A 25,987-nucleotide genomic window follows, 5' to 3' on the forward strand; every position below is an offset into this window, starting at 1 on the left:
CCGTTCCTAGGTATTGTTCCCCTGTTCCTATCGGTCCCTTTTCCTGCCAGAGTTTATCTTTTGGGAGCGATCCGTGGCTCCACTGATCGATGTGATCGACCGGTTCCATTCAGGCACGTTGGCCGGATATCCGTGTCCTTGAAGCTGTATTCATGTATTGACCCCGTATGGACGAGGCAATCCCCGGATACCCCCGGGTTCCATCATCTAATCTATATAGATGAATCAGACTCTTTAATCTGGATTGATTGAAGGGTTCAATGAGGGGGAAAGTCACGCGATCGCCAATCACAGCCTGAGGTTTGGAACCGGTCTAACCCGATTGGGGGGATGAAGTTCGGCCTGATTGAGGCCTCATCCTGGTCACATGTCATCCTCTCCATCTCTCCGTCTTTCTCCCTCTTTGTGCGTCTTCCGACCGCCCCTCTCTCAATGTAGATGAAGACACTGGAGAAGATATCGGGTAAGTAACGCGATCTACCAGTCGATCATCCTGCTGATCATGAAATGCCAAGTAGCAAGACGATCTCGGCAACATGGTTGGCTCCGGCGTGGACACACCGTGGCTGTGCAGCAGCCTAGCAGCAGACACGTAAAAGAACGGCAGACCGGAGGATAGTACTCTACGCTCCGTCATCCAGTGCGATGGTTTCACGGCAGCAGATCACCGACCGGCTTCTCGCCGCAAAGACGCAAGCCGAGAAAGAGGGGCGGCATGAATTTGATGAGATCGTTGGCACCGTGTTCAACGTCCACCAACCCCTCTCCACCACAGCCTTGTCCCAGCTGATAGGGCAGAGCAACGATTCTATCAGAGACTCCCTACGTCTCTTGGACCCCCTCGTCCTGGTCCCGGATGATCCTAACAGCCCCCTCCAGACTGGACAGAGACCCCACTATTGTCGGGTCTCCGATGCGGGCATCGAACCCCCCATTTACGATGCGCAGGTAGATAGCAAGATAGTTGCCCATTGCCTGCGCGTGATGGGTGGTCTTCATAAGAACATATGCCACCTAGAGAGCTACGGAACGAACGTGGCTCACATCCCCCCCAAGACGATCGAGCGGTCGATCCCATCCGGGCTCGCGTATGCGTGTCAGTTTTTGGCGTTTCACCTGCGGCAGATCGCAGATCCCGCGGGGTGGATGGACCAGCTTCTGCGGTTCTTGGAACAGCACTTCCTGCACCTGGCGGAGACTGTGATCATCCTGGAGGGTGGAGGGCCCGGTGCTGTGACCATGCTACATGCACTGCTCGAAACCTTCGCGGTAGGCGTTTCCGACTTGGCGGTGGGAGGATGCTCTCATCATGCTCACCTCCCGATCTGATGTAGGACAACGAAGGGTCCCCCCTAATGCAGTTCCTCCACGCGGCGAGAGACTTCATGGAGCCGGGCTGGGAGGTCACCGGCTACTACCCGCTGCAATTGTATGCATCGGCGCTGGTCTTTGAGCCGGACTCGTCGCTCATCAAACGCGCCCTGGTCGCCGACCTCCCCTGCTGGCTTGATCTCGCGCCGAGGATGGAGGATCCACGCCGGACCGCTCTCGACAACTTTGACGACCCCTTCACCGCGGGCTACGCATCCACTGTGTCTGCGCTGACCTTCTCTCCCGATGGCCGGCTCGTGGCCTCGGCCTCGTGGAACGGAACCGCCGCGCTGTGGGACACCAGGACGGGCGCACTCAGACATAAGCTGCGCGGCCACGGCTCAATCGTCCGTTGCGTGGCGTTCTCACCCGATGGCCTGCTCTTGGCATCCGGGGCGCAGGACCAGTCTATTGTGCTGTGGGACACCCGCACGGGGCGCCCGCGGCATACCCTCCTTGGCACGGGCAGACCGCGGGCCCCGGACGACCCATACGACGGCGGCCTGGCCCGTGTGGTGTTCTCGCCCGACGGGCGGACCCTGGCCGTCGAGATCTGCGATGACCGGGTGTGGCTGTGGGACGTGGTGACGGGGGTCCTGCGGCTGACGGTCGACTGCCACGACGGTGAGAGCCGGGCCCTGGCCTTCTCGCCGGATGGCCAGCGGGTGACGTCGGGCTCGAAGGACCACTCGATCCAGATGTGGGACGTCGCGACGGGGGCTCTGCAGAAGACGCTGCAGGGCCACGAGATCTGCGTAATCGACGTGGCGTTCTCGCGCGACGGGCGCCGCCTCGTCTCCGTGGGGGGCGACGTCACAGTGCGGCTGTGGGACACGGAGACCGGCGCGCTCCAGCGGACGTTGCGCGACTGCGCCAACCTGCCCCAGCCCCAAGCCGTCGGATTCTCCTCGGACGGGCGGCTGGTGGCGCTCGGGGGGGAGGACGGCTGCCTGTATCTCTGGGATGCTGGCTCGGGGAAATTGCTACACACGGTGCCGTGGGGCCTGGTGGAAAATACCCTCTTGATTGGGGGGGCGTCCGGCCGCAGCTCCTACATCGAGACCGACGTCGGGTGTGTGGACATCGGACGCTGGTTGCCTGGCGATGCGTCGCCTTACCCCGAGGTGTATCTGCAGGATCCGTGGATAATGTACCAGGGGAGACGTGAGATGCGTCTGCCTGATAGATACCGGCGTCCCGAGGCGTCGGCTTACCGCGATGGGATTCTGACGTTGGGGTATGATTGGGGGAGCGTGATATTTCTTGGGTTTGGGAAAGAGTAGATTTGCCTGGGATTGAGTTAAACTGTCTGCGGATATAGTATTTGTATTCTGGAATAGTATTGATATTCTGGAGTACAATGTTATTGTGTGACTACAGCCTGGAAGTCCAACAAGTCAACCATCTCTTCTCCGTACACGGCCCAAACTGACTCCCTTTGATATGATGTATCACGTTACAGTACCTATTACATTAGCCATCGCGCTAGCCTGTGGAACCTTTCTCTTTTTTTTATATACATATATATAAAGCGAGAGAGGGATAGAATGATGTCGTCGACGCTGTAGTCGAGGTTGTCGTGGCGGCCTTGCCCAGAATACATAGATCTATGGTGAAGCTATACAGTATATAGATAGACTAACCCCATCCGGTAAGGAGATTGATTCCCCAGGCTCACCCACCCAGCCCACTCTCAACTCAACATTCAACTTACACCTCAGTCAACCTCATTTGATCCATCCATCCAATCCAATCCAATCTACACCCACACAATACCAACCCTAAAACCAAAAACAACCAATAAAGGAAATAGTTCAAAAAAGCAAGAAAAAAGGGGAAAATGCCATCCATCCCCCAAATCTTCTCCTCCCTCCGCGACACCCCCCGCTGGACCCTCCACCGCACTCTCAAAAGCGCCAACCCGCAAGATATCCAGGGTTCACTTCGCGGGACGGCTTCTTTTACGCCTTTGGCCAGGAGTAACAATATCAATGCCAATCACACCCACAACGCCAATCATGATGATAATCAAAACGACAATAATAAGCAAGACATCCTCTACTCCGAAGAAGGCAGCGTCCCGACAGGCCCCTTAGCCGGTCTCCGCTTCGGCAAGAAGTACATTTGGCGGTTTACCTCAACCCCTGCGCCCCATGGTAGCAACACTAATGGGGAACCAACCGAAGGGGTGAGCGTCTGGTTCGTTAAACCTTCCTCCACCAACTCCACAGCCCCAGGGGACACAAACACCCAGAAAGAAAAGGTCGAAGCAGACTACCTCTTCCACGAGTTCGAAGTCCTCGACGGGAAGGCCTTATCGTCTGCTATTTTGGATGATGATACGTTCGTGACGCCGCCTGTGCCCCCTGCGGACAATCAGAACACCGATGATACAACGACTGTTGTGGCGCGCGGAAATCACCTCTGTATTAACGATATGTATCGCACGGCGTATGCGTTCCGGGTGGGGCGGGACTCTGGCGATGTGCTCAGTTGGGCGAGTAGGCATGTTGTGCGGGGGCCGAAGAAGGATCAAGATATTGTTAATTATTATACGCGGGAGATGGCTTAATCTGGATATTATATCTACATGTATATACATTGTTTGTACTTGACGTATTCATCATATTGGTGGTTGATAAACTACAGAGTGTAGATAAAATCCGGCCGCATATCCCCCAACATGCGGATCTCGGTCTCGTCCAGCCCCTCCACCCAGTGATCGCGCTCTCCACGACGACGCTTGGCGTTCTCCCGTCGCAGCAGGAAATACTGCAGGATGGACCCGCCGAACAGGAAGAGAACCAGGTAGGCGAGCACGGTGCCGTGGCCGGGGTAAAAGTGCGGCTTGTCGGCCCCGCGGTAGATGTTGGACGAGACGATCCCGTTGAGGTTGCCCCAGCCGATGACGAAGCCGATGGTGACGCCGCGTTTGTAGACACCTGTCCTTTATTGTTAGCATGTGCATGTGGGAACTTCAATTACAAGGGAGGACATACCTTCGGTGTTGTTACTCGCCCAGGAGATCGTGTTGGCCACGCACGGGTAGATGCCCATCGCTCCTAGGAATGTCCCTGCGTAGCGCGCCCCCGCTGACTTCGCACCGAGGAGCATCGCGAACCCCACGATCGCCAGGATGGAGACGAAGATGTTGCAGAGGCCGCGCTGGCGCGTCTTATCGGCGATGAACCCAACCGCGACCGTGACGACGGCGGCTGCCGCGTAGGGAGGCACGCTCATGAGCTGCGCCTCCAACGAGTCGTAGCCCAGCTGCGCGATGATGGTCGGCACGAACAGCGAGAAGGCGTACAAGCAGCCGTCGGCGCCCATGTAGATGACCGCCCCCGTGTACGTCTTCCAGTCTTTGAGACTGGCCCAGAAATAGCTCATCTTGAACTGCTCGTGCTCCGCACTGGCCTGCTGGTCTTCGGCTAGACGGCGCAGGACCCGCTTGCGGTCGGCGTCTGATAGGAACTTGGCCTCGTCGGGGAAGTCGTATACCATCCAGAAGGAGGCGATGCCGACCACGATGGTGGCCAGGCCTTCGATGATGAAGATCCACGACCAGCCTGCCTTGCCGCCGACTTTGTCCATCTTGGCGATGGCTGCCGCGAGGAGGCCGCCAAAGGAGCCGGCTAGTGCTGCGGCCGAGAAGAAAATGGCCATGCGCACGCCGAACTCGGACCGCTTGTACCAGCAGGACAGGAAGTATCCAATACCGGGGAAGAGTCCGGCTTCGGTCAGGCCGAGGAACCAGCGCACCTATCATTTATTAGCTGTGGAAGTATAATGGAAGGACGAGTCGACGTACCGTCATGAGACCGCCGTAATTATGCACGAGACCCATGCACGCCATGCTGATGCCCTGTAGAGCGTTAGCAGACACTCTCTATACCGTGTTCATGCACATACCCATAGCACCATGATGATCGGGATGAAGACGCTCGGCCGCATCCGCTTCAGCAAGACATTGGTCAAGGGCTCGAAGACGGAGTACGAGACGAAGAAGATGGTCAACGCATTATTGTACTGATTGTCCGACATGTTGAGGTCCTCCTGCAAGTTCGCCAGCTTCGCATTTCCGATGTTCGTTCTGCCCAGTGATCAGTATATTCCACACCAGAATGTATCTCCAGACGCCTTACCGATCGAGGAACGAAATCAGATAGAGAAGACTGAGCCAAGGGACGAGTTTCAGGTCGAGCTTCCATAACAAGGCGCGGTCCTAGCCAGGGCTGTTAGCATCCACCGACGACAGCAACGGATCACAACGTACGATCTTAGCGCGCTCTTCCGCACTCAATCCCGCATCCGGGTCCTCGAATTGATCGAGTTTGGATTTGGCGGGATACTCGTACGCGGTGGAACATCTCTCGATGTCGTTGGGGGACTCTTCCACGTGGGCGGGTTTCTCATCGAGGGAGCCCATTTTGGCGAGATTGGCTTCCTGAACACAATCAAACACCAGTCAATGGATCAAGTCTGTCGAAACAAAAAAGGAGTAAAAATGAATCCGATCACTGCCAGCAGGAGGAAATGCGCAAGGGAGGAAAAAACTCCCAGGGAGAAGGGGGGTCATCGGAGTTTTAAAACCCAACCCTGGAATGGAGGATCCAGACCGCAAGAGGGATCATCATCCATGCAGGGACTCAACCTCGATTATCGAGTAATGGCCAATTGTGACACCTAACCATGCTAGGTAATTGGTGAGCAGTCAGTAATAAACCTGTCTTATCTCCAGAAACGAACAGAAAGGGACAGAGAAAGAGAGTGGAGCAGCCAAGAAATCTCACCCCATGGGGGAAAAAACCCCCTAAGAGCCGAATCTAAGACTAACTCTATTAATTCTTAACCTCCTTAAGGTCTGACATTCTTGTCCCATCCCCACATGGTCCATTCCCGCCTCCCCCGCTTCTTGGCCCTCTCTTGGCCTTCGCTTAGATTCTGCGTTGATGGGGAGCTCGTCTGCTCGCTCCACTGGCTGCGACGAGTGGTGTGATGTTGCGATATCGCCATTTGAATCCTGCGGCTTTAGCTCTGTGGAACCCCCTGCATGAGTCGGCCGAGATGGCGATAATTATGCAGCTAAGGAGGAAAAAGCCTCATTTGGAGGGTTTAGCGCGAGATCATCGGCTCTCCTCGTGGGGTCTGGGGTCTGCTGTGACGCCAACGGGGTCGGTTGGGGGCTGAGGCCTCGGTAGAGAATGCCGCTACGGTGGTAGTCTAAGATATACGGGCGAAACACTGGACGGAGATTGAAAAGACTACTCCACTGATTCATTTATCTAGTTTAGATACGGCGTTTCTCCTCCTGATTTTAGGTTAAGTCCTTTGCTGCTCCGTTCGTCCGTAGCGATCGGACAGGAAAGTCCTGCCATGTTGCGCCTCGTAAGCAGAACGGCCCGATGGAACCAGCTCAATCTACATTCACGAACCCCGGCAAGTGCCCATTGGCATGGTCGGAGGACGTAGACGCCACAGAGACGGTCTCGAACTGCCAGTGCTTCAGGAAGTCGAACTGACAATCCATGAATCGGGGATGCGTGCGCAAGTCGCTGTACGCCTGCACGCACCCTTTGATGGATCTAAAACGGATGTGGACCTCGTCTGCGCCAATCACCTCTGCGATGTTTTCGACCAACAGATAGTAGCAGTCACGGCTGAGGTAATGTCTCACCATCCTCGTGAGGGCTGGACTGGTGCCCGAGACGCGCACGGTGCGGGTGTAGCCCATCTTGTCGACAAGACGTTGGTGGAGAACGGACAGCGGCGAGGTGGGGGTAGGCACCGGGACAACTTTGGCACGCACCGGCCCCAGGGGAAGTCCGTCTTTGAAGGTACACGCGAAATTCTCCGCATCGCTCTGCTGCAGAAAGATCACTAGGGCTGACTGGAATCCCGTGATAGGCGCGGTGTCGAGTAAGAAAGCTGAGTCGGTCTCTCCGCCCAGAAGAGGGAGGATTTCTTCCATACTAACAGCCACCGGGAGGTTCTCGATGACGACACAGCGGTAGGCATCTTTGGTCCCGGGTCCGGGCTCGTAGCGCCCGGGGGCCGTGAGAGGTCTGACGGATGTTCTGTCGGCGAATGGCAAGCTGTTTTTCATGACCCAGTGGATCTTCCCATCCCAAGGGACAGTGATGGAAGGGGCAGCAGTGTTCAATTGGAATTTGGTGTTATTGTAAGGGTGATCATTCGAAAGCTAACGCAACCAGACATTTGTTAGGAAACTAGGGCTACAACGTCAGATAGGACCAAATGAAAAGATAAACTCACCTCAGGTTGCAGGACGGGGATGTCCAGAGTCTCCAAAGTATCACCTAGCAATTCCATCGATATGTCCGAGTCATCATGAGCCGGAGGAGGTTTTTTGTTGGAGGATTGGGGCTCCATGGCCGGGAAATCAATCACATCTCCCCAGTCATCGAGCAGCACCCAGTCAGTCTGGGGATTCGCCATGACGCCGTCAGGATCATGCTCGTTGTCCGGACCGGCACCGTCGTGTCTTTCCTGGAGACGCTGGGCGCGTCTTTCGGCGCGACGACGGCGTTCCTCCTCTCTCAGGCGACGGAGCTCATTCAAGTACGCGCGGTACAGGATTGGGCCGTTGAGAATAATCTGACGGATCTCCCGGTTGCGGTAAAAGGCAAAGTAGATACACAAGAATATAAGCACAGGCACAATCACCGGCTGGACCCGAGTGGTTCTGACCGAAGCCTCAACCACCAGGACTTCAGCTTCACCTTCCATATTAGGAAGTCATGCAGTTACGTGATGGAAACGGATGGCAGAAAGGATGCGGTGAGAAGAGAAAGGCGGTGAGGAAGAGGAAGTGAGAGATGAGAGTGATTTATATCTGAGGGCTGCCTGGGGCTGCCTGGGGCAGACGCCTGTTTTGGGCAGGTCACGTCGCTGGTCGTGGTCAGTGAATACTCAGGCCAGGGACTACACCCTGTCACTGCATCTGAGCAGGTTGTGACGTAGTGACAGCAGTCCTATTGACCTGACAAACATTCAATCACCATGCAAGAGTCAATATTGAGAGTACTGTTAAAGGTGAAAGAAATTATATCAAAGACCGGACAAACACAGAGGTGAAGCGGCTGGTGGCAGACTGTAGTAGTATAGTATCACCTTCTCATACTCCATAACAACGAAGCTCAATATAACTACTAAGTGAGAAGTAACTGACCTTGCCCACCTGACAAGTGACAGACTGGACCTTACGTCTAGACCGACCTAGAGAAGAGGCAAAATTCAGTCGTGCAGCATAATATCATATATGTATTCTACACCCAATAACAAACTGGGATAGATAGATGGCTAAATCGCTCGAAACAGACCATACCACACCCCCTAATTGACCGTGATGCTCACAATCTTGATGTCTACCTCGGGCTTCTCCCGGTCCTTGAGCGTCCGAGCATTCTCGATCTTATGCACCACGTCGAGACCTTGCACCGCCCGCCCGAAAATCGTATGCTTGCCGTCTAACCATGGCGTCTTCTCCGTGGTGATGAAGAACTGGCTGCCGTTGGTGTTGGGCCCCGCGTTGGCCATCGATAGCGTGTAAGGCTTGTCGTGCTTCAGCGTGGAAAACTCGTCTGGGAACTCCCCGCCCCAGATCGACTCGCCGCCGGTACCGTCGCCCAGCGGATCACCGCCCTGGATCATGAACTTGCGGATCACTCTGTGGAAAATGGTGTTGTTGTAGTAGCCGTGGCGGGCGTGCGTGACGAAATTCTCCACGGCCTTGGGTGCCGCGGACGGGAACAGGCGGAGGTGGATGTCTCCCATGGTCGTGTGCAGGATGGCCGACGTTCCGGTCTCCTTGGCCTTTTGGGTGGCCGTCTCACCGCCCGAAGCCGCCTGTGTCGGCCGCTCGTTCTGCACGTCTCGCGAGGACTTGGAGATCTCCGTCTCATTGTTGAAGATGTAGAACCGGACTTTGCCGAACCCGGTGCTCACCAGGAAGGGGTCGCGCTCCTCGGCCTCCTGCAGGAGCGGGTTGGCGCTCGCGGCCATCGAGACCGTCATGAACCCCTTCTTCTGCGGCTGGCCTTGGTACACGGCAAGGTTCAGCCCCCGGAACGGTTCGTCCCGCGCGTACACACGCACAACGCGGTTGGTGTAGGTGTTGATGCACTTGATGCCGTAGAGCGACCCGTACAGGATGAAGTGGCCCGACTCGTCAAACAGCACGTTGATCCGTGGCTGCGTGACAGGGTTCTCCAGTTCCCGTTCCACGGCCAATCGCCGCCCGAACTCGACTTCGTCCAGTGGGTAGATAGCTGTGCCGGCCTGCTGCATGTCCGTGATGGTGGACAGCGACTCGTCGTATTTGCGGTACAGCTTCCCCGTCGCAAAGTCAAACACGCGCACCTGGCGGTCGGGGAAGGAAACAGTGGCGAACTGCTCACCCGACGGCGAAACCGTGAGGGATGCCGGAGTCGACTTGGCCTTTTTAAACTCAAAAAGGTTGGTGGACGACTTCAATTCGAACACATTATCGGGCTTTTCAAACGACCCATCCGATGCGCGCCAGTATTCGATCATGCCCGACTCGTCCGCGGAGATCGCACAGTCATAGGCGTCGTTGAAAGCGATCGCAGCTACCGGTGTCCGGTGGATGCTCTTCACCGTATGTAAAGGACTGTGGTTCTCCCCCCGACCGTCGTAGATTCGTATTGTGCTCGTTTCATCGTCGGTGACCGCGACCAACGGCAAGGACGCGCCCCTCGGGTGGACCCAGCAGACATATCGCGGCACGAAGTCGAGAGGTATCATGGCCAAAAGATCTTCTACTGTCAGCAATGAACCGCCGAAAGGGCACTGAGCACATACCAAACGTAATCACATCGAATATCTTAATCGTCTTGTCCGTGCCGGTTGTCGCAAAACTCCTCCCGTCTGCGCTGACGCTGACCCCTTTCACTTCCCCAGTGTGCGCCCGGAATTCCTTGACAAACTCTAACCCTTCGGCCGTCTTCTTCCAGAACTTGACCACACCATCGATGGAGGACGTAATCAGAAAGTCAGTGTGCGGCGTTACCGTCACATAGCACAGTTGGTCCTTGTGCATCAGCGACTTGGAGTAGCGCGCCGACGCCGGCAGCGCTTTAACGTATACATTCTCGAAAGGAAGCTTGCGTCGTTTCTTCTTGGGTGCATCGGCGGAGGGCAACGCTGGACCGAAATCATCGTCCGACGAGTCGTCATCTAGATTCCTGTCAGTTAGTAACCGCAATGCTTCTTGGGCGGGTGGGCCATGGATGCCGAGAGAAGATACACACCGTTGTCTTCAGCCCCATCCACCGCCGCATGAGGGCGCTTGTGGGAAAGGGGTTGCGATCTCTCCTCGTCTGCAGCCATTCTGGTGCGATTGAATGTAATTGTAAACCGTAGGATGAATCCGTACCCACCAAGACCTGGGGCCGTCGAGAAGAATCCATGAAGCTGGAAGAGGATCAACCCGGCGCGGAAAGGGCAGGCGGTGAGCAGCTCCCCTGCGTGGGCCACCATCGCGAACTTTTCTGTCCCGCAGCGGTGGCCGATGCTATCAAACCGTATTATCGTTACTCTGCCCGACCTCCGCCCCTCCCCCCTCTTCCATCTCCCATCCTCCTTTTCATTGAGCTGTCCGTCCACCATCTCGACGGTAGTTCATTTTACTTAATATTCATTCATCATGGTCAGTCGTTTGCTGAGGATTTTGCCTTATTTCTTCCCGTACTAATCCCCCAATAGGCGTCTTTCGGCAATCCGACCCAGATCTTCGCAGACGATGTTATCGAGGAGAAAGGCGAGAACGCACGTCTCTCTGCCTTCGTGGGAGCCATTGCGGTCGGAGATTTGGTGAAGAGCACATTGGGCCCCAAGGGCATGGATAAGATTTTGCAGTCAGCGTATGTGTGATGAATTCTGACTGCGGGGCTGGCCGTGGATTGACACTGACATCGGGATTTTTTTTTTCTTTACTAGATCGACCGGTGAAATCCTCGTGACGAATGACGGTGCGACGATTCTGAAGGCGATTGCTCTTGATAACGCCGCCGCCAAGGTGTTGGTGAACATTTCCAAGGTTCAGGATGATGAAGTCGGTGACGGAACGACGTCGGTTACCGTTTTGGCGGCGGAGCTGCTGCGGGAGGCCGAGAAACTGGTGAACCGCAAGATCCACCCCCAGACCATCATCGACGGCTACCGCATAGCCAGCAAGGCCGCCCTGGAAGCCCTGGACAAGATCGCGGTCGACCGCAGCTCGGATCAGGAGTGGTTCCGGAGAGACCTCCACTCCATCGCCCGCACCACCCTCAGCTCCAAGGTCCTGGCGCAGGATCGTGAGCACTTCGCCTCTCTCGCCTGTGATGCCGTCCTCCGTCTTCGCGGATCCACCGACCTGAGTCAGATCCAGATCATCAAGAAGGCTGGTGGAAAGCTTAGCGACTCTTACCTGGACGAGGGTTTCATTCTGGACAAGAAGATCGGTGTCAACCAGCCCAAGCGCCTGGAGAACGCCAAGATCCTGGTCGCCAACACGGCCATGGACACGGACAAGGTGAAGATCTTCGGTGCCCGGGTCAAGGTCGAGTCGACGGGCAAGCTGGCCGAGCTGGAGAAGGCGGAGCGTGAGAAGATGAAGGCCAAGGTCGATCGCATCAAGTCCCACGGCATCAACTGCTTCGTCAACCGACAGTTGATCTACAACTGGCCCGAGCAGCTGTTCACCGAGGCCGGAATCATGTCCATCGAGCACGCCGACTTCGACGGCATCGAGCGTCTGGCCCTGGTCACGGGTGGTGAGATCGCCTCGACCTTCGATGACCCGGAGCAGGTCAAGCTGGGCTCGTGCGATGTGATTGAGGAGGTGATCATCGGTGAAGATACCCTGATTAAGTTCTCCGGTGTTGCCGCCGGGCAGGCATGCACCATCGTGCTGCGTGGTGCCACGGAGCAGCTGCTCGACGAAGCGGAGCGCTCGCTGCACGACGCCCTGGCCGTCATCTCGCAGACGGTCAAGGAGCCCCGCGTCACCCTGGGCGGTGGCTGCGGAGAGATGAACATGTCCAAGGCCGTCGAGCAGGCCGCTCAGAACACCACCGGCAAGAAGCAGATGGCCGTCGATTCGTTCGCGTACGCCCTGAAGCAGCTGCCGACCATTCTGGCCGATAACGCCGGTCTGGACTCCAGCGACCTGGTGACCCGACTCCGACAGGCGATCAACAGCGGCATGACGAACTCCGGGTTGGATCTGGCCACTCCCGGTGGTGGCATCGCCGACATGCGGGAGCTGGGCGTGGTGGAAAGCTACAAGCTGAAGAAGGCTGTGGTGTCCTCTGCCTCGGAAGCTGCAGAGGTATGTTTTTTTTCGTTCCCTCCATCCCTTTTTTGACACATGCTAATCTATATATCAGCTGCTTCTCCGTGTGGACAACATCATCCGTTCCGCTCCCCGCCGACGTGATCGCATGTAAGGTGTAGATTGCGGTTGGACTGGTGGCGGTTGGGGATTGAGGGTACTGGGTGGATATGGACGTGCTCTTCGAGCGTAATAACCGTGATAGATCCATGATATGATACATTAAAAGCATCTGATGATTCTGTGCCCTGGTGATTTTACCATTCCAACCAAATTAGACTGTACATCTGCCAATCCCTCGATTGATACACTTATATCTATACACTATACACCACTTGGTTGTCCTCTACTAAAACCATGCATGCCCATCCTGGTCTTGTAGCAATGGGAAACAATCAGCCATGACCTGCACGTGAAGCGTCACCTGACTACACAGCAACATCTGATCATCTCGACACCTTCATTATCATCATCAACTCCGTAGATCCATCGTCTTCATGAGTTTCTTCAATGCAAAAGCCACTGGAGTCGACACACAATGTCATGAGTCGACGTTGTATATTACTAACAAACGAAACTTGATTTAGGAATGTATCATGGCGAAATACTAAGATCTTTGCAGATCGATCGCAGAATAAGTTCATTGCTAATAAGGCCAGATCGACGTCGTCAGCTTCGCAACCGATATTGTTGTATGTGTTTTTTTTTTTTTTGACAGCGGTACAATCTCGCCTCTAAATATATTGCGGACAATGCCTATCACCGTGTGGGGAACGAGGATATTGTCAACGACGCCAACTACAATGACAAGTTACTTATCCACGGTTCACTGTCCACCTACGGTGTAATCAACCCAGAACTCCCTAAAGATCGCTGAGAGTGTATAGGGGTATCGTCCAATCAACCTCCAACGGGAGTTCCGGATACATCCAAAGTCCCACTGAACCGACAGATTAATGACTAAGATCCATACATAATCTCCCATCCATTAAATCCTTAAATCCTGCAACACCCGTCAACATGAAGTCAATACCAAGCAATTCCGCCAAGGAGCTTCGGAGGTGTTCTCATCCTGGGGCCTTGGCCATAGCTTAATTCTGAGCGAAGAGGGGGCGAGAAAAATACCGCTGGACATGATTGGGACGCAAATGATGTCAGTGATGTTCAGGGGATCATTTCGCTCTACATGTTGGCGCAGCGTGTGGAGTGGGGCGTTTCTTCTCCCGCGTGTTGCAGATCGGAATACTCGACCAGTGACGATGTCTCTTGAAAACCGCATTGCGCGTTTCTGGGGACGAACCAAAGAAGAGGGGCTTTTTCTCGCGCTCGTCTCGCATTATTGCCGTTGGAGATGGGACTGTGGTTCTGGTTGAGGTGGAGAGGACCCTGGATTTTTCGTCTTTTCGTTCAATTTGTTCCTGGTAGAGTATGGTTCTTTTGTGAAACTTGTGATCATGGAGTAGTATTGATGGGATGATGGGGATTTGGTTAATTTGATACTAGGATTGGTGGACAGACAGGGGTGATTCTGATGCCGAGGATGAACAACGATCTCAGATAGAAACACCGTGCTAAGGAGGAATATCAGGAGCGAATTGGGAAGCGCAGCCATGGGATCATACCTATGGCCACACATCATTACCTTGTCGGACGATGGTACCATTTCCCCCCTCTTGGTCTTATTCGTGATCTATTCTTCCGTCGCTGTGGACTCTTCCCTTTTCTTCCTTTCTTTCCCTCTACCTCATTTCTCCCACCCTCCCACTGTATAGCTACGCCTGACTCTTTCTCTCTTTGTGTCTGGCGCTGTCTGCGACTTTCGTTTCCATGATCCATCCTGTTTTCTTTTAAGATGATCCTCCCGCAGTGGTTATGGGCAGTATGCCTGACCGTCTTCGTGGCGGGTCGGGGAGCGATGGGCCTTCAGCTCAAGGCCGATGATGAAGGTATGGAATTCCACCTTCGCAGGTGACGCGAAACTGTACTCACTGCCGTTGCGCCCATAGACTCAATCAAAGAAGCGGCCGCGACGACGGCCTACAATATGATGAGCCAATATAGCGGAAACGAGACCGGCCAGGTTCCCGGAAAGCTCGGCGGCACGTGGTGGGAAGGTGGCGCCATGTTCATGACCCTGATCCAATACTGGTACTGGACCGGCGATGACTCGTACAACGGGCCCGTCTCGCAGGGCATGTACTGGCAAAAGGGGAACGACGATTACTTCCCCTCCAACTACAGCAACTACCTGGGGAATGACGATCAGGTCTTCTGGGGCCTGGCTGCCATGACCGCCGCGGAGCTGAACTACCCGGAGGACGAGGGCGAGCCGTCCTGGCTGTCCCTGGCGCAGGGTGTGTTCAACACCCAGGTGCCGCGGTGGGATACCACCGCCTGCGGCGGTGGCTTGCGCTGGCAGATCTACCCTTACCAGGAGGGATACGGGACCAAGAACTCGGTCTCCAACGGCGGCCTGTTCCAGTTGGCCGCGCGGCTGGCCCGGTACACCAACAACGAGACGTACTCGGAGTGGGCCGACAAGATTTGGGATTGGAGCTCGAAAAGCCCGCTGGTGCAGCCGGACCGCTGGTTCGTCGCCGATACCACCGATCTGGACACGAATTGCAAGAACGCCGGCAACCTCCAGTGGACCTACAACTACGGCATGTACCTCAGCGGGTCTGCATATATGTATAACCTGGTATGTTCACCAGCTATATCAGCCGGCGGCCTCAGCGCAGAACGTGGCAGCTAACACCTGATGACTGCAGACCGATGGCGACGGTAAATGGAAGCATCGCGTGGACGGGCTGCTCAAGTCCGTGGAGAAGACTTTCTTCCCCAAGACGCATGGAAGCAATATCCTCTCCGAGGTCGCCTGTGAGCCCAACATGAAGTGCGATCGAAACCAAGACTGCTTCAAGGGGTTCTTGGCCGCCTGGCTCACCTTCATGACCACCATCGCCCCCTACACCAGCGACCGGATCATCCCTAAGATCCAAGCCTCCGCCGAAGCAGCCGCCAAGCAGTGCTCAGGTGGCAAATCCGGCAGCGCCTGCGGTCGGCGATGGTACCAACCCAAGTGGGACGGGTCAACGTCGCTGGAGTCGGACATGAGTGCCCTGAGCATCATGTCGTCGGCGATGATTGCGCACAGGAAGACCAGCGACGGAGGCAAAGGTGGCAATGGCCCATTCACCTCGGACTCGGGGGGTAAGAGTAAGGGAGACCCACACGCTGGTACCGGCAGCACCAACGATGGCTCGGACGACAAGCTGGAGCCGATCACGACGGGTGATAAAGCCGGGGCGGGGATCCTGACGGCCGTGTTCGCGGGCGGATGGGTCGGAGCGGTAGCTTGGTTGCTGTACGGGCTATGAGAGCTGTCTGTCGTTTGCAGGAGTGTTATCATTGGCGCCGGACGCCTCGATTATTACCCATTGAAGGCGCTGTCTGACCGTGGTCTGTCTCTTTTTTTTCTTTTCTTTCTTTTCTTCCCTCTCTTGGTCTCATTTCTTTTCTGTTCTATGGCCTTGTTGGCCTCGGTTCCCTGCATTGGGACGATGTTGTACTACTACACTTGTGACGGCGTTTGGATGATACCTGGTTTCAATCTATTGATGGGGTTTGATTTACATAAAACATCCCCTCGAATGACATGTCTTCTTCGTAGTAGGCACCTCTGACTGTTTGCATTCTTGTGTTGCATGGCGCAGCGAATGCTATATATGTCAGAGCCGCCGATTCGACTGGGGCTCTGTTCAACAAAGCGGAAGGCCATGATGGTGGTGATCCTTTCAAGCTATTCTTCGAGTAGGCCTGGTTATGCGTGAGAGAATCATTCATGATATCTCAGGCGAATCATAGATATCATTTTATACTTCACATTTCCTGTCATATTTTTATCCATTTTATGTATGGTCTATCCACAAGGCGGTGAGACGCGTCGGCACCGCGTTCCACCCAACCACCAATCAACGAGCGGTATTCTGCTGGGGCATTTTCAATTTCTTGCTCTGTCACTTTTTCAAGCTTCTTCCCTTCGCGCCTGGCGAGTGACTCGTCTCGGTCCTCAACTTTTCCTTTCTTCCCCCATTGTTGCTTCTGTTTCGTATTTCTACTTTTCCTTGAACCTGGTTGCTCTCTCTACTGCGTTTCGTCTGCAAGGCGTGTCGCTTGGGCCTGCGATTCCATGATGATATCCGCTGCCTTACCGGACCTACCTCTGTACTCATAATTTTACATAATTGCACTTGTGGCTGAACGTCCTCTACTATCACTTACTCAGTATGGTCTTCCTGCGGCTGACCGTCAAGGTCTATCCGCGCGAGCAGACCCAATCCTCCGGTTCGTTCTTCCGGCACTTGATTGGAGAGCGCGACAACAATGATTCGGCAGCCAACGGCGCGGCCAAGAAACCGGCTAGCTTTTTGCTGGTGCTGCCGGACCCGGAGGAGATTACCCTTGGAGGGTTGGCGGGGAGGATCCAGGAAAAATGGAGAAAGCTACGGCCGGAAGCTGAGTGAGTATCTGCCCCGAGTTAGCCCCGCGCTGTTTGAATACACTCGAAGGGATAGCTGTGATGTCTACGCGGGCGTGACTACTTGTTTGGCGGACCGATGGGCTAATGGTGAGGACTAGACCGTTAGAAATCAAGAAACTCCTCGACGACGACCACGATTCCGAAGACCTTGACCCAGACCTCACCGTCGCGGACGTATTTGTCGACCATGGGAAGGGCGCATCGGACAAGCTGGATCAGCGTCGCACTGTCCGCGTCATCCAGAGACCCGCCTCTCAGGCGCCCGTCCGATTCCCGTCTGTGTCGCTGGACTGGGACGCCGCGGCGCAGGACTATGAACGCCAAGCGCAGGTCAAGCAGGAGACAATGGCGAAGATGATGAATCTGAAGACCATCCACGAAGACCCAGACCTTGAGTCTGGCAGTGCAATCGACGAACGTATCCCAGACCATGACGCCCGTGAGGTCCCGATGTCGTCTGTGGAGCGAGAGGACGCCTCGAGGTCTCTTCCTCGCTGGGGTACTCAATCTACTGCTCCCGGGGACAACCAGGGGCGCACGGTTGCGCCTACACCGGAGCGTCATCGCATGGAGAGCCAGGAACTCGGCGACTGGCCTCGACCTTCGCCCACAGCGACGCGCAGTGCCACGCGTCCTGGTTCGAAGGCTGTTGCACCGCAGCGGTCGGAGCATGCGAGAAAGTCTACTGACAAACATGCTAAATTGGATCTACAGTCGCAGTCGCAGCAGACGGCGAATGGTTCAGTGTCGCCGTTAACTACGCGCAAATCGGCGTCCCAACCGCAGCCGAAAACCTCGGATCTCCTGGATACCGCGGCTGCGGAGAGTGATGACGAGGACGAAGAGGGCAGCGAGGAAGAAGGCAGCGAAGAAGATGGCAGCGAGGAAGAGGGCAGTGGGGAAGAGAGCAGTGGAGAAGAGGTTAGTGAAGAGGAGGGAAGCGAAGAGGAACGTAGTGCGGAAGGAAGTGAGGAAGAAGGAAGTGACGCAGAAGAAAGCGAAACGGAGCCCCAGGAAGATGTCCCTATGACCGATGCCCCCCAGACGAACAACGATTCATCCGCAAAAGCCAGTGTCACCGCCATTCCCCATGCCGAACCCACGGCGGATACGAGTACTCCGCAGCGCGGCGCAGAGTCGCGCAAGCGAAAGAAGAGTGACGAAAGCCTCCCTCCCAACAAGGAGCGTCGATTGGAGCCAACCTCCATCCCTACATCGGGTAAGTTCAAGGACACCAGCAAGGAGAACCCCCGCCCATGGGCAAACACTCCATTTATTACCCCCTCTCCGTCCCGGAGAAAAGAACGCATTCCATCCTTTTCGGGCTTGTGCCGACGCTTGAACTTCTCAGAGCAGCGGCCGGAGCCCGGAAAAGGTCTTGGTTTGGGAATAACAAGGACCCCACCCCGCATGAAGCCCATATTTTCCCGTCCGTTTCAGTCGTTAGGGCATGACATTAATCAGTATACGACAGAGCCCCATATCCATGCGACCCCGAACGGAGCCCTTAGCCCGGAAACCCCCAGGGCACCACATTCGGCGCTGCGCAAAGAGGCCCACCGACCGCCCGAACGCCGATCCGTGTCATTCGCAGAGGGCGAGGACATTATTGCCGCTTCGGCGCCGAAGTCAACGCCTATGTCGTCTCAACAAGCCGATTCTGCAAAACCCTCGGATGGCAACCGCAAAGAGCCAGAGGACAACCGGAATGGCACTGCCGCGGCCAAGAACGGAGCGCCTCCATCCCAATCAGACGGCGAACACCAACCCGAAAATAAAGACGAGCCTACGAACCCCGACAGAGAGAAGAGGTTGCAGGAGCTGGCTGGGATTGATGCTCAAGTGGACCGGGCCACAAAACGACATCTTGGGAACGTGGTAAAAATACTCAAGAAACTGCGGGCAGCACTGAATGTTTCAATTAACAATGAATATTCAAACCGGGTCAGAAACAAGACCCGTTTCGAAACGTCCATGAAAAACATCAACAGTCTGCGGGCAGAACTGGCGGCGGCGATTCCAAGTGGCGTGGATCTGGACGATTCAGGCCCAGAGGACCCGGCCCCTAAGAAACCAGCCTCGAAGAGGTCATCTTCCAAGGGTTCGGATTCCAAGAACTCAGCTCGGTCCCGGCGCCGGTCCCCAGGCCCATTGGCGGATGAAAGTTCCGAAGGTGAATGGCGCCCGATTCCCAAGCAGCCCATTTGGGCGGCTGTAAACAACACGGAGAGCCGGTACGCGGCGGCGGCTCGTCGCGCGGCCAGCAATTCTGCCACGAGCACTCCCCGGTCCCAGTCAGAAACCCAGTCTCAGCCAGAACCTCAGTCGCAGAAGTCTCAGGGACAGCCTGAGGCACCGACGTCTGCACCGACCTCTGCCCAAGCTCCCGCGAGGAAGACCCGTCAGTCGACAGGTACCACGCGGTCCCAAGGCTCCGATGACGAGTTTGAGCTGCGGCCCACGCAATCACCCCACCGCCCAGGAGCACCCCGGCCGAATGGTAGTCAGTCCCAGGGACGGGGACAGAAGACTTCACGCGATCTGCTGAACCTTTTCTCCGACGACGAGCACCAGGAGGAGGGTCAACCGGCCCAAGAACCCAAAGAAAACCCGACTCCAACCCCGGCCCAGAATCAAAACCAAACCCAGAACCAGAGCCAAAAAGAGAAACAAGAAACGCAACAAGACCAGGAATCAACTGATTCAGCGTCGGAAACCGAGTCGGAATCCGAATCCGAAGCCGACAGCGAGTCCGAAGAAGAAGAAGTAGCAGCACCCCCGAGCAAACCGGAACCGCCCCGCCGGGCGAGCGCGCCCTCACAGCCCCCGTCGTCGCAGCCTGCGGGATCGCAGTCGGCGAGACAGTCACAGCCCAACCGGCTCTCGTTGAAGAGTCTGATCCGCGACCAGAAGAACGAGCAGCAAGCGCGGACGCAGTCACAAGCGGCGCAGCGGGCGGATCGCAAGAATATCTTCTCGGGTCCGTCGGACAGCGAGAGCGAGGACGAGAGCGAGAGTGAAAGCGAGAGCGAGAGCGACAGCGACAGCTCCAACGACGGAGGAGATATCATGTCGAGCGGGCATGTATCTAAGCTGCGGCAGGCTCGGAAGAGGGCTTGAATTGAACTGTCTGCATGCATGAAAAAGGTCTGGATACTGCATGAATGATAGGATCTGGATATGGTGATTGGATGTCTATTGATGTTCTATCCTTACGTACTCAAAACTAGAATCAGACATGGTCTACCATTCCACACCCCATCTACCTATAAGCATTGATTCAGTCATCTTCCTCCCCATCCTTATACCCCTCAGGCGGCGCCCCAACCTCCACATTCCACCCAAACGGATCCTCCACCGTCCCGGCCTGAATGCCTTTCAACGCCTGCAACAACTTAACGCAAACCTCACCCCCCTCACCCTCCCCCCCACACTCAAACTCCCACTTATCCCCCCTCTCCCTCGCCGTAATACTCCTAACAGGCACCAGCGCCGCAGCCGTCCCCGCAGCGAACACCTCCTTAAACAGCGCAATCTCCTCATAGGGCACGCGCCTCTTCTCAACCCGATACCCGAACAACTTCTCCCCAATCTCACACACACTCGCCGCCGTCACACTCTCAATAACACTCGTACTGTCCGGCCGCACAAGCGTCACCTTCCCATCCCCATCTTTCAGCACACCCACAAACGCACTCGTCGAGAACTCCTCTACATCGCCTCTAGTAGCACTATCCAAATGCAACGTGATGCCGAACCCCTCCGCGCCCGCCCGCCCACTATGCCTCAGCACAGGCGCATAGTTGCCCCCCACCTTGGCGCTCCCTGTCCCCCGCGGCGCAGCCCGGTCGAAGTCCTCCACGATGAGCGCGTCTACGGCCTTCGCGCCATGGTATACACCCGTGGGAGTGACGAATACCGCGAAGGTGTACTCTTCAGGCGGGGAGAGGCCCAGCTGGGCGGAGCTGCCGAAGATGAGCGGGCGGATGTACAGGGCGGAGTTGAGTGTGCCTGCGGGGGGCACGAACTCTGCGTTGGTGGAGACGGCGAGTTGGACGGCTTGGGTGAAGATGGAGGCTGGGACGGGCGGGATGGAGACGTATTGCGCGGAGTGGGCGAGGCGGGCTGCGTTGAGGTCGGGGCGGAATACGGTGATTTTGCTGGGTTTTTCTTCCGTAGTGGGGGTGTCATTGGGGGAGGCGGAGGTGGCAGTGGAGTGTCGGAAGGCTTTGAGGCCTTCGTAGGCTTGTTGGCCGTAGTTGAGGGCGGGGGACATGCCGTGCAGGCGGAGGTAGGGGGAGCGGACGAATTTTGGGGGACTCCATTGGTTCGTACTGGGGGAGAAGTGGGATTCGATGTGGCCGTTTACTGTCGGAGGTTTTGTTAGCCATGTTGTTGGTTAATCTGAGGGTATGTGAGGTGGGGATTGTATTGGATGGTTTATACCGTCGCGGACTTTGAAGCCGACATTGGACCAGTCTATGGTTGGGGTGGGGGGTGGGGGGAAGGGCATGTTTGTTTTGTTCTGTATCTTGTTCAAGACTCTTGATTGATTGAGTGAAGTGGCCTGATCGATGGAGTGAAGTGGCTGGATGGAGGAGATAGAGGAGAGGAGATGAGGTTTGCGGGGTTGGGCGTTGGAGTTGTAAGCGTCATAAGGCAGAATGCGGGGGTATAGCCAGGTCACAGGTGCCGACCAACCCTAAGTGTGAGATATCTCACATATGATGCCAGACCGAGACACTATAAGCATTAGCGCAATGGGAAGAAGGATTTATCAAAGTAATAGACGATATTGAGACCGTGGTCGAGGTGTGATAGGTCTCCAAAGGACAAGGGTATAAGATCGACCACCAACTACAGCCTGGAATGATGCAGACTTGATTACGTTGAACAAGACGCTCGACAGCTGAGCCAGAAAACACTGTCATCTCATCCAACGAAGCCCTTTTCAATCCAATCCATCTTCCGAAATAACCCAGCAGTGTTAGTTATTATGATTCCACGTTTACGATGCACAACCCTCAGACAGCCGTTAGGCGACATCGTATGCCCCCAAACAGGGTCGATGGGGACATCGGCGCTCACCGAGGAGAGTAGCTTCACGGTCTGTCTTGTATATGTCTAATGGAGCCATCACAAGGGTCACTTCCAGAAGATGGTAGAGAGCTGTGGGATCATTCCGAAAAGCCGCTTACTAGACTGGATTTGTGCAATTCTGCTGATCTCGATACGACCGCAATATCCAATAATGAAAGTCCGGTCCATCAACGCATCCTCGGGTGAAGCAACACAGCCTGCCATTCCGATGCCACATGACGGACACAAAGGTCAGCCTGAGTCAAGGAAGTCGGAATCTATTTACCGCTGACGATTGATGCTTCAAGGAGTTAGACTATTGGTATTTGTCTTGGTTCCCGAATGTGGATTGGCTGGATTTGGACGATCGTGAGCGTTTATGCACGGTGGGACATGCCGCCAGGGTACGGGGGCTGATTCTGGTTAGGAGCATAGTAGGTCCTGGAGACTTTTCACTTCCCAAACCTAACCTAGTATAGCAAACCGGCTAGTACGTCAGCTACTCGAGAATTGGAACGCTCAAGTCCGCCGCTAGATCTGGCTAATCTTAGAACCTAGGGATTGGCCTATGAGCAGCCGATGGAGTCTATCCGGTCCTATAGCTCATCTGCTGGAAGTCTGATGATGGTGGTCAGAACTGGGCAACATAGAAAGCAACGGGTGGTGACGGTCTAGTACTTGATTGGAAGCCAGCGTCTGACTGTGTGATATCTCAATATCGAGTCGCATTCACGATTGTGTGGTGGAGCATGGTGAGATTCGGCAATCCTTCTACTACAAGGCTAGCCGGATTTCGGAAGGATTCCATCGCATGAGACTACTTGATATTTGGCCACCTCGGTCATTCTCAGGCTTGCCAAAAAAGGATTAAATGGCACACCTGGGGGCTGAAAATAACCCTCAGACCTAACCATCCTCCATTTGGCTGTTCTGTTTGATCAAGTGCGGATTTTTCTCGACAGCTTGAATCTATAGGATCTCGCGCCAAGCTGACGGAGGGTACCACATACCAGCAATTTTGTTCCTCTTAGCTCCACCATAACTAGTGCTAGAAAGATATAGGCGATGTGAGCATAGAGAGGTACCGGAGATATCTTTGACATTTCATTCCTCGTAATTATGAGGCTTAGTAGCCATAGAAAGCAAACTATGACCTTGTCGGAAGGATCGCCACGCCTACTGAAAATCCAGCCAACCGTATGGAATCAGCTTCTGAGTGTGGAGCACGCGCATGGAGTTTGAGGCTGGTAGCTGAACCGATCGGGACGACCTAGTGGGCACACGTTGCTGCCTGACTACAGAGGACCACATCGTCCCTGGAGTTGATTCGATTCTGCGGAAATCATCACGATTTTGGAGGGGTTCGTTGTCGATCAGGCCCCCTGAAGGATGCGGGGCCTGTGGTATGAGCTGCCCATTTGTAGACTAAGGCTCTATTCATTGTCTACATGAGCAGCCGTATGTCCAGTTGCACTAGTTCCCCCATCAGGCTACAAACACTAGTGAGTCCTAGGGCTTTGGATGAAGGTATCTGGATAGAAGTGAATAGACTATCTTGATGTACTAGGTTCTCATGCGTACTGATTCAATGGACAGGTGCGAACTGAATCGAACGGAACTTTGGAGGCTATCAATCCAACATGGCTCATCTGAATTATGTAGTCAGACGGGTGGCTTCGGGTGGCTTCGGGTGGCTGATTATACTTATTCGAACTACAGAGTCCAGTCAACTAAAAACACGCATAGACCTGCCTTGTTACTGTCATCTATCCAGGATGTGAGTCCTTCAGGCTAATGAGCATACGCGGCCGCGCTGGCCAGCGCTATAATCTGATGCCGGACAAGAAAAAGGACCTCAGTGGCTCATCTGTAAAAGCGTTGGTGGCCTTGCATGAGAGAAAATAGTAACATAGAGAGAACTATGGGATCGAGCGCGGTGGAGAATCAAGACCATGATACTGATGGCAACAGAATCGTCCAGGTCTACCTTTCAGCCGCAAGACTTGGATAGCCAGCGACAGATATCACGACGAAGAAACATATAAAAGGCTTCTTCTTTCCTCCTCTTCCTGTTGAAATCCAAGCAACACTCTCATCTCTTCACTATACAACCATTCTCCGAATACCCAATTTACCAGAAACCTCTGCCTCCTGCAAGACTTCATTTCTAAAATCTTCCATCACAATGCAGTTCACCAACATCATCCTTGCTCTCATGGCCACCACCGTCGCCGTGGCCGCTCCTGCCGCCGGCGAGAATACCCTCGCGCGTCGGGTCGACTGCCCCAATGGCTGGTCTGTGTGCGGTGTAAGTCCCCTTCTAAACGCACCTGAAAGACTGCCAGTCTAACAACCATGATCAGGAGTGCAATGGCACCTCCTGCAAGGTGGCAGGCACGGACCGGTAAGTTCGCCGTGAAACTCCCCTCACCAAAGACTTATCAACTGACATTGTTTTATAGGGTTTGTGAGGAGGGAAGTGTAAGTTGACACTGGTAACACCTAAGTAGACCACATGGTACTGACCTGACAACCCTTCTAGTGCACCTCGCAAAGCGGTGCCGGAGACGGAACCATTTGCGGCAATCCTGATCCTTTTGCCGTCAAGATGATCTGCCCTGGCAAGTCTGGTTAGGTAGGCTAGTGGGAAGAGTGAATTATCAAAGGGACATCAATGTGCGGTTTGATGATATAACAGTAAGGAGGCTTTACCATGAATAGTTATGTGTGTTTTCTGTTTTGTACTTATCGGTTTTCTTGAATATATGCTGTGTTTGCGTTTTTGATATAGTGTTGGTGTCTAGTGAGTTCCGCATAGCAACTAGGTATTAGATAAGTGTTGTTACATACGTTGACTTGGAAATTCGGTTTTTAGAGATCCCTATTCATGCATAGAAGTCTAATTATACAAGTGCGCACGAGACAGTGAGTGACCAGGAAGCTGTTACTCAAGATATGAAAATGCAGTGACGGTTGAAAGCCCTGTCACCGATGTCTCAACCTTCAACTATATAAATCGAGGCGCTGTCACGGAGATAAGCTCAAGAGCCTAGATGTGATAAATCAGTGAATATCAGTATTATCTCTGCCAAAACTCGATGATACATATTGGTGCCCGAGAAAGGCAAAAGCCAAGTAAGTATCTCGTTGGAAAATAAATTGACTATAAAAAAGTACTCACCGAGCTCAAATTTCCCTCGCATCTTCAACCCTTGGGTTACAACCCAAAGCTAACAAGTGCCTTTAACACCCTACGATGGGCACTTCAACAAAATAGTAGTTGGGATTTGTCAAGTCTCCCACATCTTTCTTGTATGGGAAGTATATATGTATCTAAGTTGAATAGTGTCTTAAGGATAGAGTATTCTTTCTCTTTCTTGTCTTGAAACATACAGAGTAGCCATTGATTATATAGACTCTTTCAAGACCTATGAGAACTAGTCTATAATCAGTATACATTTCTAGATTCTTGGTAAAAAAAGAATATGCATAAATTGCTTAGTATTCTTTCTGATCATCATCATAATAATAGTATCTTATAATGACCACTACGCGACCAATGTTTGGTATAGGGCTTAACCTGACCGATATCCCCAACATCTTATTACTTACGTACTTTCTTTAGAAAAATTTAT

The 25,987-nt window shown here is 54.4% G+C and overlaps 10 protein-coding genes across 10 annotated transcripts; 6 read left to right on the forward strand and 4 right to left on the reverse strand.

The window, feature by feature from the left end:
* Nucleotides 1–1,146: 1,146 nt before the first annotated feature.
* Nucleotides 1,147–2,913, forward strand: BDW47DRAFT_133104 (WD40 repeat domain-containing protein; the record flags this gene model as incomplete). The annotated part of the gene is made up of 2 exons (XM_024817744.1): nt 1,147–1,269; nt 1,335–2,913. The coding sequence occupies 2 exons, from the start codon at nt 1,147–1,149 to the stop codon at nt 2,652–2,654; spliced, it is 1,443 nt and encodes a 480-aa protein (XP_024675594.1). The 3' UTR covers nt 2,655–2,913.
* Nucleotides 2,914–3,086: 173 nt separating this feature from the next.
* Nucleotides 3,087–3,982, forward strand: BDW47DRAFT_99342 (uncharacterized protein). Its single transcript, XM_024820865.1, has one exon. It carries the CDS (start codon nt 3,212–3,214, stop codon nt 3,941–3,943), a length of 732 nt encoding a protein of 243 aa, XP_024675595.1. The 5' UTR covers nt 3,087–3,211; the 3' UTR covers nt 3,944–3,982.
* Nucleotides 3,983–4,014: 32 nt separating this feature from the next.
* On the reverse strand, nt 4,015–6,189 carry BDW47DRAFT_133106 (allantoate permease family MFS transporter; the record flags this gene model as incomplete). Its single annotated transcript, XM_024817745.1, has 6 exons — nt 5,648–6,189; nt 5,517–5,596; nt 5,284–5,464; nt 5,183–5,236; nt 4,371–5,133; nt 4,015–4,313 (listed from the first exon to the last, which is right to left on the reverse strand). Exons 1-6 carry the CDS (start codon nt 5,798–5,800, stop codon nt 4,015–4,017), a joined length of 1,530 nt encoding a protein of 509 aa, XP_024675596.1. The 5' UTR covers nt 5,801–6,189.
* Nucleotides 6,190–6,787: 598 nt separating this feature from the next.
* Nucleotides 6,788–8,121, reverse strand: BDW47DRAFT_122627 (uncharacterized protein; the record flags this gene model as incomplete). The annotated part of the gene is made up of 2 exons (XM_024815876.1): nt 6,788–7,573; nt 7,648–8,121. The coding sequence occupies 2 exons, from the start codon at nt 8,119–8,121 to the stop codon at nt 6,788–6,790; spliced, it is 1,260 nt and encodes a 419-aa protein (XP_024675597.1).
* A 606-nt stretch (nt 8,122–8,727) lies between these two features.
* On the reverse strand, nt 8,728–10,743 carry BDW47DRAFT_115299 (WD40 repeat domain-containing peptidylprolyl isomerase; the record flags this gene model as incomplete). The annotated part of the gene is made up of 3 exons (XM_024814783.1): nt 8,728–10,169; nt 10,216–10,590; nt 10,665–10,743. 3 exons carry the CDS (start codon nt 10,741–10,743, stop codon nt 8,728–8,730), a joined length of 1,896 nt encoding a protein of 631 aa, XP_024675598.1.
* Nucleotides 10,744–10,949: 206 nt separating this feature from the next.
* On the forward strand, nt 10,950–12,969 carry BDW47DRAFT_99346 (chaperonin-containing T-complex subunit CCT2). The gene is made up of 4 exons (XM_024820866.1): nt 10,950–11,062; nt 11,119–11,276; nt 11,353–12,727; nt 12,786–12,969. Exons 1-4 carry the CDS (start codon nt 11,060–11,062, stop codon nt 12,843–12,845), a joined length of 1,596 nt encoding a protein of 531 aa, XP_024675599.1. The 5' UTR covers nt 10,950–11,059; the 3' UTR covers nt 12,846–12,969.
* Nucleotides 12,970–14,270: 1,301 nt separating this feature from the next.
* BDW47DRAFT_133110 (glycoside hydrolase family 76 protein) lies at nt 14,271–16,295 on the forward strand. The gene is made up of 3 exons (XM_024817746.1): nt 14,271–14,676; nt 14,737–15,431; nt 15,502–16,295. The coding sequence occupies exons 1-3, from the start codon at nt 14,583–14,585 to the stop codon at nt 16,108–16,110; spliced, it is 1,398 nt and encodes a 465-aa protein (XP_024675600.1). The 5' UTR covers nt 14,271–14,582; the 3' UTR covers nt 16,111–16,295.
* A 494-nt stretch (nt 16,296–16,789) lies between these two features.
* BDW47DRAFT_56452 (uncharacterized protein) lies at nt 16,790–20,473 on the forward strand. The gene is made up of 3 exons (XM_024819320.1): nt 16,790–17,252; nt 17,372–18,492; nt 18,748–20,473. The coding sequence occupies exons 1-3, from the start codon at nt 17,020–17,022 to the stop codon at nt 20,391–20,393; spliced, it is 3,000 nt and encodes a 999-aa protein (XP_024675601.1). The 5' UTR covers nt 16,790–17,019; the 3' UTR covers nt 20,394–20,473.
* Nucleotides 20,474–20,553: 80 nt separating this feature from the next.
* BDW47DRAFT_122632 (branched-chain amino acid aminotransferase) lies at nt 20,554–21,786 on the reverse strand (the record flags this gene model as incomplete). Its single annotated transcript, XM_024815877.1, has 2 exons — nt 20,554–21,641; nt 21,720–21,786. 2 exons carry the CDS (start codon nt 21,784–21,786, stop codon nt 20,554–20,556), a joined length of 1,155 nt encoding a protein of 384 aa, XP_024675602.1.
* A 2,751-nt stretch (nt 21,787–24,537) lies between these two features.
* BDW47DRAFT_122633 (uncharacterized protein) lies at nt 24,538–24,987 on the forward strand (the record flags this gene model as incomplete). The annotated part of the gene is made up of 4 exons (XM_024815878.1): nt 24,538–24,660; nt 24,716–24,756; nt 24,815–24,833; nt 24,895–24,987. 4 exons carry the CDS (start codon nt 24,538–24,540, stop codon nt 24,985–24,987), a joined length of 276 nt encoding a protein of 91 aa, XP_024675603.1.
* Between the last annotated feature and the right edge of the window lie 1,000 nt (nt 24,988–25,987).

Source organism: Aspergillus candidus, assembly GCF_002847045.1.
Source record: "Aspergillus candidus strain CBS 102.13 unplaced genomic scaffold BDW47scaffold_4, whole genome shotgun sequence".
NCBI classification, from domain to species: domain Eukaryota; kingdom Fungi; phylum Ascomycota; class Eurotiomycetes; order Eurotiales; family Aspergillaceae; genus Aspergillus; species Aspergillus candidus.

Excerpts from the sequence above, each read along its gene's own strand:
- BDW47DRAFT_99342 (XM_024820865.1), top strand. The coding sequence starts at position 3,212 with ATGCCATCCATCCCCCAAATCTTCTCCTCCCTCCGCGACACCCCCCGC.
- BDW47DRAFT_99346 (XM_024820866.1), top strand. Across the intron at positions 11,277-11,352 it reads GATAAGATTTTGCAGTCAGC|ATCGACCGGTGAAATCCTCG; the intron begins GTATGTGTGATG and ends TTTCTTTACTAG. Across the intron at positions 12,728-12,785 it reads CTGCCTCGGAAGCTGCAGAG|CTGCTTCTCCGTGTGGACAA; the intron begins GTATGTTTTTTT and ends TCTATATATCAG.
- BDW47DRAFT_133110 (XM_024817746.1), top strand. The coding sequence starts at position 14,583 with ATGATCCTCCCGCAGTGGTTATGGGCAGTATGCCTGACCGTCTTCGTG. Across the intron at positions 14,677-14,736 it reads GCTCAAGGCCGATGATGAAG|ACTCAATCAAAGAAGCGGCC; the intron begins GTATGGAATTCC and ends TTGCGCCCATAG. Across the intron at positions 15,432-15,501 it reads CTGCATATATGTATAACCTG|ACCGATGGCGACGGTAAATG; the intron begins GTATGTTCACCA and ends TGATGACTGCAG.
- BDW47DRAFT_56452 (XM_024819320.1), top strand. The coding sequence starts at position 17,020 with ATGGTCTTCCTGCGGCTGACCGTCAAGGTCTATCCGCGCGAGCAGACC. Across the intron at positions 17,253-17,371 it reads AAGCTACGGCCGGAAGCTGA|ACCGTTAGAAATCAAGAAAC; the intron begins GTGAGTATCTGC and ends GGTGAGGACTAG. Across the intron at positions 18,493-18,747 it reads AACCTCCATCCCTACATCGG|AGCCCCATATCCATGCGACC; the intron begins GTAAGTTCAAGG and ends AGTATACGACAG.